At 43.5% G+C, this 12,112-nt stretch overlaps 1 protein-coding gene across 5 annotated transcripts in view; it reads right to left on the bottom strand.

Moving 5' to 3' along the window:
* Window positions 1–8,189, bottom strand: part of UBE2D3 (ubiquitin conjugating enzyme E2 D3) — a 50,833-nt gene extending 42,644 nt beyond the window's left edge. The window contains exons 1-3 of one of the 5 annotated variants that reach the window (XR_006353533.1): window positions 7,437–8,189; window positions 7,043–7,312; window positions 6,210–6,353 (exon numbers count right to left, since the gene is read on the bottom strand). Coding sequence is in view for 4 of the 5 variants with exons in the window: in XM_043970020.1 (XP_043825955.1) it covers window positions 7,120–7,312; window positions 7,437–7,684 (441 nt within the window). In the remaining variant the exon portion in view is untranslated. Of the gene's footprint in view, window positions 1–6,187; window positions 6,354–7,042 lie in introns of those variants that run through there. The other 4 variants (XM_043970020.1, XM_043970017.1, XM_043970016.1 and 1 more) reach the window with 4 other exon arrangements.
* Window positions 8,190–12,112: the final 3,923 nt, after the last annotated feature.

Here is a 12,112-nt window from a genome sequence, read left to right as displayed (position 1 = left end):
TAACTGGAAAATAATAAAATACTTTTATAATTAAAAAAAAGGGAAAAAATAAGACTTAAAATATAAATAACTTTGACTCATTGCCTACAAAACTACTTAAGAGTGGCATTCAAAGCAGTTGTCACTTGCAGATATTCCAACCAAATGGGGACCGTTTTCCCCAAATACTGCTTCTAGGTTTTAGCTCATGCTGTCTGAAATGACTCTTACCCCCTTTCTTGGTCTACAGAAACCTTATTCATCATTCTTTCAAAGTTTAATTTAAATGCTATTCTCCATGTATTAAATGAAATAAATACCTGATTCTATCTCAGATGTAAACAATTTCTCCCTCTTTTGAATTCTTATCTCTTTACTTAATGTCTCTTTTGCCATTATATTCTATTTTTCATTGTAACTTTCAATTCAATAAACATTTAAGTGCCTACCATGTGCCAGGCTAAGCACTGGGGTTAAAGCTGGGGATATAAAAAGAGGCAAGACACAACATGAAAATACATACAAGGCAAGGATAAATAAGAAATTATTAAAAGAGAGAAAGCATTGGAATCAAGGAGAGTTAGAAAGATGCGATTTTAGTCAGGACTTAAAGGAAGCCAGGGAGGTCAATAGTAAGAGGAGGGAGAGCATTCCAGGTATAGGAGACAGCTAGAGAAAATGGCCAGAGCTGAGAGAGGCCAGTCACTGAATCAAATAATAAGTGTTCAGGGAGTAAAGGGGGAGGGGGCCCTCGAAGAAAGGTGAATGACACTAGGTTATGAAAGGCTTTGAATGGCAAGAAACCATTGGGGTTTATTGCAGGGAGGGGGTAGTAGTGACACAATTAGATCTGTGTTAGGAAAAATCACTTCAGGGGCTGAATAAAGTATAGACTGGAGTGGGTAGACCTGAGGCAGGCCTAACCTCAAGCCACACCAGGCTGGTGCACTGCCCCCCACCCCTTCAGCTATTGCAGTGATTAAATCAGGATGTAATGAGGGCCTACACCAGAGTGGTCACAGTGTCAGGAGAGAAGTGAGTATATTAGAGAAAGGGTGTGAAGATAAGACAGGCCCTGGCAATAAGTGATATTGTATATGCCCCTAATAGATTATTATAAATTCCCTGAAGGGCAGGGATTATCTTTGATACACCTCACTACACTGTTTTGAATTTAGCAGGGATTAAACTAAAATTTTAAATGAGTTGGGCTTTCTTTGTCAAGACACAATATAAATGAGTTTTGATGAAAGAATGGTTTGTATCAGATCTTTCCCAGCTTTGGTAAGAAGGCATGAAGGATGAACAGGTCATTTCTTTCTCATGTTTAAGAAAACTATGGGACAGAGCAACAAACCCAGGGGGAAATTGCTGCTCCTCAAGGGAAGAGGAACTGGAAAATCATAGGCTAGTATGGCTTCAAGGTCACAGAGGTAATAAGGAACGAATCGTCAGAGGCAGTGAGTCAAAAAAAAAAAAAAAAGCAGGTTAGCTTTGGAGTCAACCTATCTGGGCTTATATCCAGGTTCTGCTACCTGTGTGACTTTGCGATGACAAGTCACTTCACCTCTTTGTAAAATAAGGAGATTGGACTAAGATCTCTTCCAGCTCTAAAGTATGTGGCCTCTGCCTCTATGCCCAGTAACCTTTTCACAGTGATAAGAGAATAGCACTGATTAAAATAACATTCACCTTCGATTTCAACTAGGGCCAACCTCGTGGACAACTTTCAAACAAAAAGAAATTATCCCCCCCACAGGTCCACAAGGACATTTTAAGTAAAGGCACAGCTCAGCTATAGGATAAAAACTTTAACATTAACAAAGTGGAGGGTTAAAATTGTATTTAATACTTAATTACATCTATCAATTATTCTTAGAATGCTAGTATTTAAAGTAAAGGGGACCACAACAACCTTCTCATTTAACAGCTATAGAAACTAAGGGACAAAGAGAGCCCAAGCTCACAAGATTCACTTAGCAAAATTCTTCTAAAATGACCAATTTTACACTTATATGTTTAAAATCTAAATGCATAAAATCCAGCAAAATATATATTTTTAAACAACTAAAGAAACTAAGCAATTTCCCCCTCTTCAATAAGGCATTGTCATGGGGAGGGAGGGGAAGAGGGAACAGTGACCAGTGTCAGTAAACTCCTTTGACCAAGGCAGGTGGGCACTTTCTCTGTAAAACTTATAAACTGTTTCCCAGAGCACTGAAAAGTTAACTTGCCAAGAATCACACAACTACTGTGTTAGTGTAGGACTTGAAACCAATTCTTAAGGGCTCTGAGGTCTGCTATCTATATAAACTAGGCCACAGCTGCTTCTAATAACTCGCATACAGCACTCTAAGATTTAGCACTTATAGTCTCTCAACAGTTAAGTATTGAGTGCCTACTATGTGCACTAGGGATAAAAAGAATGGCAGAGAGGAGGCCCAGTGGATAGAACATCAGTCAGGAGTAAAGACCCAAGTTCAAATCCAGCCTCTTACATTTACTGCTGTGTGACCCTGGGGGAAATAACTTAAGCTCTTTGCCTCAGTTTCACTGTAATATGGGACTGACAGCTTAGTACTGTGTTTAGCAAATACTAGGCACTAATTTTCTTTCTCTCCCCCCCCCCCTTCAATTTGATCCAGAAGGTAATAGGAAGCCATTAGAGTTTATGGAATTCAGAGGGAATAATATGCTTCTGGAAGATCAATTTGACAGCTAAGCAGGAGGATTGAATGGAGCTGGGAGTTAAGTTGCCTGAAGGGCTATGAGGTTAAGTGATTTGACACAGCTAAGGGTTTGTCAGAGAAGGGACTAACTAGAATGCAGGTCTTCCTGGCTTTGAGGCTGGCTCTAGCTTATTAATTATCAACCATTCAATTAAAAACATCACAATGATGTATGTTAAAAAAAACTAAGGTACTTGAGAATCTTTATTTGTATGTATTTGGAGTCCTGTTATTTACAGAAAACAAAATCTGGGTAGCATCCCAAAAAACCACTTTTGGCACATTTGGCACACAGCAGGTGATTAATAAATGCCTGTTGTTGACTCTGAAACTAGAACTCATATAAAATTGAATTCCCCCAACAGGTCAAATTTAGTTGTAGTAAATAAAAGTAGAAGCCTATGAAAAGTTACCAGGCTAAAGCAACATAGCAACATGATATGATGTATGGCTATAAAAAACACTAGATTGAGAAAATCTATATTCTAGGTCCCAAGTCTGCTAATGACTAGCTGTGTCATCTTGGGTAAGTCACTTAATGTCTTCTGATCTTCCATTTGCTGACCTGTAAAATGGCTACACATTCTTTAAGTATTCCTCCTTTGGTGTTTGTTCCAAAGAGTTATAATAGCATCAAAGACACAAGAATTGGAAGAAACCTTATCAGTTCCTTCATTTTCCAGATAAGCAAACAGGCCAAGAGAGGTTAAGTTACTTGTCTAAGGTCATACAGGTAAAGGTTAGTAATTGGAAAAACCAGCGTTTGAACCTAGAATCTTCTAACTCTAAACCCAATTTCCCCTATTTCACAACTTGACCTCTACAAAGCTAATATAAGTAACTAAATGCCTTAACTTCAGTTCTTTCATTACAGCAAGATATGCTCAAATTTCCTAAGTAAAATTGTTCATACTTATAGACTTGTATATCTTAAGAGTTTAGAATTACCTTTGTTATAAGGCACTGGATTTCACTGGATTGAATTTGGGATGAATATATATACACACACAAAAAGAAATTTTGGTAAAAACAAAAGGCATAATTGAAAAAAGAAAATAAAAAAGAATAAGGGGTAGAGAGTTTAGTTTTATACTCCCCTCCTTTGTTATTTCCTTGGTCAAGTCACTTAACCCTGTTTGCCTCAGCTTCCTCATCTGTCAAGTGAACTGGAGAAGAAAATAGCAACTTACTCTAATATCAAGTCCCAAAGAGGGTCACTAAAATAAAATCTAGGCTTTTTCAAATGAAAAACAATATACTTGCACCACAGAAGCTTGGTATCACCAGCAAAAAAATTATGAAACTACACTTCAAAATGTATTAAGAATATTTTATTTGGAGGCAGAGGGCTTGAATTCACATCCTAGCTATGCTACATTACTTGAATGACTGAGTAAGTTCACCTCTGTAGGATTTCCTTTCCTTATCCGTAAAATGAAGGGATTTTACTAGATCACTTGCATCAAACTCAAGTAGAAATAAATCCCTATGGGCCACATTCTGACTTAGAAACCAACAAATTAACATCATCTATGTTGTATTGCCTTAATTTTTTTTTTGTTAAACATTATTTTGTTTGTTAAATATTTCCCAATTACATTTTAATCTGGTTTGGGCTTCATTTGGGCCATGAGTTTTGACACCTGCTATATAGATGACCTGTCAAGGTTCCATCCAAATCTAAATTCATGAATTCTATGTTCAATTCCATATGAATACAACTCTATGTGAAGCTCTAGGTTAAGTGAATATTCAGTAAATTCTACACTACAGTAATCGACTTGCATGTCATCTGTGCCACATCTGCTAAGGACTCCAAGCTTACCTTGGGGGAGGGGGCGGTGAGGGGACACACAATATACACACATATATTGGGGGAAAACATCATGTACATACACAAAAACCAAATGTAAATACAAGCTAATAACAATAAAGAAAGCTTTCAAGTAGAAGGTGAACCACCTGAGTCCTACTTGTTTGATGAAGGAATCCTGCTGATTTTAAACTTTGAGGATATTTAGCCCAATCATTAGTTAAGGAAGAATCTTCTAGAATATATAGATTGTTAGAGCTGGGAGTTTACTTAGAAATCATCTAAGTCAACTCACTCCCAATTTACAATTGAGGACACTAAGGTTAAGTAATTTGCCTTAAGTTCAGACAGCTAATAAGTAGCAGGGTCAAGACCTAGAAAGCAAAAATCAAGACTGTGTGAGAGAAACAAGTATTCTCCTTGCAGGAATGTAAATTTACTAATCCATTATCCCCTCCATCATTTTAATAGTTTGAGCTTACCAAGCGAAGCAATGTTAAAATATTGACAACACACCCAACTAGGATTTGTAAAATCCTTTCTTATTGAAAAACAGGCATATGATACAGATTTAGTTCAAACTACTTTAGAAGTTTTGGTTTCAGATAGCTCCCCGAACAAAACTTCTTTTTAGCAATTATTAGATCAAAATTCTTCACTAGAACTTCTTTTCATTCCTAGTTTCTGGGAAGGCTGAGTTCACAGCCAGACTTTTTTTTCTTTCAAGTTTGCTGTAAATACTCCACCCGCCTGGATGGTGTAAGAGCCAAACCCGGAAAATACACCAAAGGGACAGAGACTTTGAAAAATACAATCGGTCATTTCCCTTGGCCGTATTAAATTTCCGAGGCCGTGGCCTCCCCTTGCAGCCCCTTCGGACCCAGGCAACGTTAAACAAGCCGTCATCGCGTGCAAGTCTGTCACTTTAGGGCCCAAAGAGATAAGAGAGAACTAGGCAAAGCCGCCGCCATCTTAAAATGCGGGACAGAGTTAGAGCTCGAAAAATCCCCGACAGCCCAGCGGAGGCTTCCTCCATCCCGAGCACTTCGGCAAACCAGGGATCCTCGGTACCTTGCACCAGTCATTTACTATCGTTCCCGCATCAACTGGCAAAGCCGCCCTCTCGCCCGAAAAATGCGGGCGGCAGGCCGGGACGCCCCCCCCCCCCCAGGCACCGCTGGGGAAATCCATCGGCCCCATCGTGTCAGAGTCTCCCGGAGTCCCCGGCCGGGGGTCGGGAGAGTCTCCTCGGCGGGGCCCCCTCGCGGCCACCCTTCTGGGGCCCCGGAGGAGATCGCGGTGACTCACTCGGCCCCTTCCCCCCCACAACCTCACACCCATGGGGGGAGGGGGGCGGCCTCGGTTACAGGGGCACAAACAGGGTCTGGAGCGGTCGGGCGCCCCCCAAGGTCACACAGGCGCATCTCTGCCCCCAAAGGCCCGGGGCCCGGCTTCCACGCAGCTCCGTGCGGCGCTTGCTGGGCTGCTCGATGTGGGGGGAGGGGGTCCCCTGGAAAATCGGCCGCTCCGGCCCCACTTCCAAGAAAGGATCCACAGGCAGGGAGGGGAGCCCAGTCCGGGGGGTTCTAGGCGGCCCCGAGGAACCTGGGTTCTCCGGGCCCGCCGCCAGCACGGCCCCCGCCCTCCAACCACAGCTGCTATTTACCTTATTAATCCGTTTCAGCGCCATGGTGTGTGCTTCTTTCCGCCTGACTCCGCACGCTCTCGGTGGGCAGAAGGGTCCGGCCAAAAACTCTGATTATCCCGGGCGGCGGGGAGGGGTTGGGGGAGGGGATCTCTCTTCTCACACCGGCTCCGCCCGACACAGGCGCCTTGTGCAAAAACGGACCAGATCAGCACTCGCCCGGGCCCAGGGACGCCCCCCCCAAACCGTCACGATCCGGGGTCCGGGGGAGGCCGCGAAGCCGTCCTCCAGCCCCGAGGGCAGCGTTGCCTGGGGAGGCCACGAGTCCGACCTCCCGGGAGCCGAGAGGGGGCTGGGTGCGGGGTCAGGGTCGGCTCCGGGGAGGAGCCGGGGCCTAGGCCGCGCCGGCGTCACGGGAGCCGAGGGAGGCGAGGGGGGGAGGGGACGGACGACCGGACGGCCGCGGAGGGTCCGGACCAGCTCGTCTCCGCTCCCGGGAGAAGTGGCCGGAGAGGGCCAGAAGCCAGGGGGTTCGAGCGGGATCCGAAGGGTCTAGGGCCGTGGCTATCTGTGCCGCCCCGGACACCGCCGCACTCTCCGCCTTCCAGGCGCGTGCACGCGCGCTCCCGCCCCGCAGCTGCCTCCTCCTCCTCCGCCGCCGCCGCCGCCGCCGCCGCCGCCACCTCCACCACCATCACCATCACCATCAGCACTACGCGCCCGCGCCGCCCCGGGCCCCGGCGCGCGCAGCGCCCCCCGCCCCCGCCCCCCAGCCTCCCGCGCGAACGGGCCCGGCTCCTCCGTCCTCCCCTCCCCTCCTCTTCCTACCCCACCCAACTGGCTGGCCGCTCAAACCCACCCGACCTCCCCGCTTACCCGGCCAGCCCAAGTCGGCCGGCCTCCCCTTCCCCTAGTCATCCACACCCACGCGTACAGAGGGGCCGGGGCCTCCCTCAAGCTGCGGCCTCGGCCTCCTCCCCGCGCGGCAGCTGGTGCCTCCCCGGCCCTACGGGGCTCACGCGCACGACACAGCCACAAGATGTCCGCTCTGACGGAACTACTGCCAGCTGCCACGCTCCGCCCCTCCCCCGCCGGGCCCCTTCACCGCCGCCGCGTATCAGTCCGCCAACGCCGCCGTCGCGAGGACTGGACGAGGACGAGAAGGGAGGAGGGGAATGGTTCACTTCCTACTCCTCCTAGGCTGGGGGCCGGAGTTGGAGGGGGGGGGGTGTGCTCTCCCTTCTTCTACCCCAAAAGGCGGAATCCTTACTAAACGGATCGGAGGCTGGACGGAGAGGGCGGGGGTTGGAGGCGGGTCATGAGCTGAGGAGGGAGGAGAACAAGCTGGAGGCGGGGAAACTCAGGCTGAGAGAAGCATCGAGAACCGGAAGGAGACCATGGGGGGGAAGTAGTGAATGCGGCCCCGGCAGGGTCCCCACGCCCCTTCTCTTTTGGTAGTGGGAAATCTGAATCTCGCGAGAATCTTTTTGCTGCTTGGCAGTCCTGGAGGCTTGGCATTTACGGGGACGGGGGTAGTTTGGGGTCGTTTTCGTGATGGATATTCTTGGTACCTTCTCTATCCCCCACTGTTCCCTAACACTCGCGAGAGTTCAGGGGGGTAACCGAGATGAACCCCGTGCCGGGAACTAGCCGGAAGGATTACGCGGTCGGCCTAGAGAGGAAATGGAATTCCCCGGGGCGCGCGCACATCTCCGGGTGATGTAGAGCGCTCCTCCGGTGCGTCCAATCAGTGAGGGGCGGAGGGCAGGGCTGGGGCGTGATAGGACGTTGCGCAATTAGACGGCACCTTCCTCTCAGCTATGCGGACCACTGTGGGAGGCCTTTGACAGTTGGGGAGGGAGGCCTGGCGAGCGGTGCCGGCTTATTTTGAGGAACTGGGAGCGAGGTGCGCTTAATTCAAAGACCCCCCTGTAGAAGCTCGTGGAGAAGCTCTTCAGTCGGTTGCCCCGGTATCCCTGGGTCACCTCGGAACAGGCTGCCTGAATGTCGACCAAGGCCCAGGCCAGGGTACTTAAAGTAGGGTTCGACGCCCCGAAACGGGCTGTTCCTTGTTTTTCCATATAAGCGCACGGGATTGGAGAGAGCGAAACCCAAGCAAAGTTAACTTAGGAGGCATTTTGGTAATCGTGTTGATCAAAATACTACTGCTGATTGTAAAATATGATTTAGGCGGAGTTGGGGAATCATTTCCTAATGGTCTTGGCTCAGTGTTTCCTACCCACCTAAGATGGGGTGGGGGCCATCATTTTGCTCTAATTCAAAGACATAGTTCGGCAACCCAATCTCCTAGACCTGGGAGAAAGTGTTCTTACAACTGTTGAATGTCAAAGGAACTTTGAGGATGATGGGCAAGTTGACTGATACCATGGTTCTGTAAGTATTTTTTGGAATAAAGTCTTCTCTCCATTTCTAATTTTTAAGACTTTGTATTTGGAAGGGATTTTGAATTTAAGAGATTTACAGTAAGGAAGTCTTTACAATTCCCTTCAACAAAAATTTATTAGTTGCCTAACATAGTATGTAGGGGATACTGTGCTGGGGCTGGAGATAAGAAAAACAGTCCCTTTGCCCTTAAGGAAATACTGGAAGGATATATTTAAAGAATTTAGAAGAAAGTTAGACCAATTCCTCAATGCAAAAGATATTTTTAAACAATTTCAAAAGACGGACCCTGAAAATATTGTAATAGTCTATTCAGAATCTAATGTCTAGGTGAACAGGGTGACACAATAGCTTTTTAGCACATCTCATCAGAGGCTACAGAAGGCCATTTCCTTCTCCCCAGACACTATACTCCTTTGTCTCTTCCTCTCTCTATTCTGCATCAACCCCTTTTTGTCTCTTAACACTTTTCATTTTGAAGATTATTTGTTCAGTTCAATTTTATGTTTCCTGTTAAGTAGGTGAGTGGGCCATCATTCTTTTAACTGTTAATTTCTTTTTAAGAGAATTACGGAAGAAAAAGGACAAGAATCACATAAGGTGAAACAGCATGGATAAGGTTGCCATCTAAATAAATGAAAGGCCAATGGGTATCCATGAAATATTGGAAGTAGCCTGTGACAACTAGAATTAAGGTTCTTAATTCCTGATATATGCTGTGTTTGGTCCAGAGAATTTATAAAAACAAAATACTTTTTCATACTGTAGTGGCTTGCTACATATTAGCAAGTTGAATTTTCTGAATGAACCACACTCAGTTTTAATTATGAGATCACTGGGGCATTGTTCCTACCCTTGGTACCCTGTCTTTAAAGTAACAGTATTACTAATATTAGAAATTTGGACATTTTTATCCCCAAAGAACTTTGTACTTTTCAGAACTTACCTCTAATATAAACATATATTACTATTTCATTGTGTTAATATAAAAATAAGAATTGAAAGTCAAAGTGGTTTGTTAATTATAACTTGGTAGTTTGGCAAAATCAGAATGAGGGGTGCATAAATTTCAATACACTGAACAAGATTCTATGTCATATGATGAATAAACTATCATAGATATGAATTCACACTTTTCAGGTGCAATAACTTTTAAACCATTATGATACCTAACATTTAAAAAAAACATAGTGGCCTTATATAAAAAAAAAATTGGTTCACAAAACCTTCACAAGTCATCATCCAACAGAGAGATGATGCATCCTAGTATAGTAATAACCTTATCTGGAACTCACCTATCCGGCAACCTCATCTATCTGGAACACAGACAAAAGCCAGCAGATAAGCAGCAAAGGTCTCTGAGTAGCAAAATAGATGTCATAAAATCCAAGCTTGAAGTTCTTTCTTTAACCTTAATTATAGGAGAGGCCATGGGGACTTCACTCAGAGCCTATTAACTCTTATTTGGCAGTCTAATAACAAGTTTGATAAACTAGTTTCCAATTTCACTGTCAGACTAGAAGCAGCAAATTATATAGGAGAGGGGCTACTGAAGGTACGCTGACAGCATAGAAAAACCCCTGACAGCCAGATATCAAGAAATGAGAAAAACTAAAATATAGCACAAGAACTAAAAAAAAACCCACACCAGTCTAGGGCCATTTAGGGGCAAACAGACCTACACATTTCATTAGGCCCTGATGGCATCACTCTTACATCACAGTAAATGATGTTCATAATGATGATGCTGAGTCATCTGCATGGAAAGATTAAATTATGTTCTTTATACTCTTTAAAAAGACAGGGAAGCATAGAATACCTTAGAACATTAAAGCAGGAAGCATTTAGAAAGATTTCAATCCAAAAATGGCTACCATTTTTTAAAAGTTTTGTTGCTTATGTAGGTAAACATTTAGCCATCCATAAAACTCAGCTACTCAGAATGACTCACAATAAATATGAATAGGGAATGGACCTGTGATTTCATAGATATAGGTAACTCTTATAGAATTCCCTCTACCCATGTAAAAAGATAAATGTTCTAAGAATGACTTGCTCGAAGTTACACAGCAAGTATGTGACATATCTCAGAGGCCAACTTTATCCACGGCTACTCTAATAACAGAGTACCTTCCTTATAACAGCCCTGTGAAATAGATAGTATACATATAATTCTTGTTTCACAGAAAAGGAAACTGATTCATATAGTTAATAAGTATTGAATTTTGGACTGGGACTCAAATCCATGTCTTCTAGTTCCAGGTTCAGTGCTTTTTTTTTTTTTTTCCACAATATCATATTCCCTGAGGGCTCTGAACAGCCTTTAAAACAAACAAACAAAAAAACTTTTTAACTCCTTAAGACACATATTGTTATGATGAAAGTGGTTATCTGATACAGTCAAATTCAAATAGAAACAAATCTCTGACTTAGAAAACCTCAAATTAACATTATGCTGTATTTTTTATTTTGTTAAACTTTTCTCAATTACATTTTAACCTGGTTTGGCCACACATGAACTCAGAAGTTTTTCTGGCCAGGAGTTTGACACCTCTGAATCTAGTAGAGTCTAATAGATGCTGTTGCTTGTCCTTTGTTCTCAAAGAGGACCGATGGTATCACAAGGGTGATTGATTTGTGCCTGAATTGGATCTAAGTGAGGCAGAGTTTCACAAAGTCAACAGCATCACTCCTTCCTCCAGTCATCACAGTCCAGTAACAAAAGTCAAGACAACTGACAATGACCCTCAATGCAGTGGATGACCCTGGCCTTTCTAAAGTAAAGTCTTAACCAGGCCTCAGTCTGAGGCAATACCCATCTAATAGATAATGGAAGCAGGAAGACCTAGATAGATTTAAATCTTACCTTGGTCAGGTTACTAAATCTGTATTGGCCTTAAACCATTCACTAGTATCATACAGTCCTGTATTTAGATTTGGAAGGGTCTCAGAGAACATCTGGTCTAAACTTTACTAATGAAGAACTTAAGGACAATAGAGAGGTACCTAGGTCTTTCTGATTCTAAATCCAGGACTCTACCCCCTAAGCCATGACTTATATTTTAAATATACCAAAAATATATTTTTTTGATGATGTGATACTTTTTTTTTTGCCAATACTGAGCAGCTATGGTGGTTAAGGGAAGGCCTTTGAATTTAATTGAAATAAATTATATACATGTGCTTATTCACATATTCTTTTCTGGAGTATTTGTATAAAAATTTTTGGCAAATCAAAAAGACGAATTCTAGGCTATATTAAATGCATTCAAGAAAACAAAAATGTTCCTATACCAAACTTTCATGAATGTGGACTGGGGCACATACAACTGAAGGTTAAAAAAAAAGCCACATCAATTTAAACTTTAAAAGAAGTTATAGCATAAAAAAAAATGAAGATCTAATAAAAATTAGAGTAGACATTTGAGTAAAAATTTAAATGTATCTTCAGATGTATGTGACATAAAATCATACCAGAAATGTTAAAAACTTGTAGATTTTCAAAATTTACATTAAAAACTTATATACAGGGGGCAGGTGGGT

The sequence above is a fragment of the Dromiciops gliroides genome, chromosome 6, assembly GCF_019393635.1.
Source record: "Dromiciops gliroides isolate mDroGli1 chromosome 6, mDroGli1.pri, whole genome shotgun sequence".
Lineage (NCBI taxonomy): Eukaryota > Metazoa > Chordata > Mammalia > Microbiotheria > Microbiotheriidae > Dromiciops > Dromiciops gliroides.
This window is presented reverse-complemented; position numbering and strand designations above follow the sequence as displayed.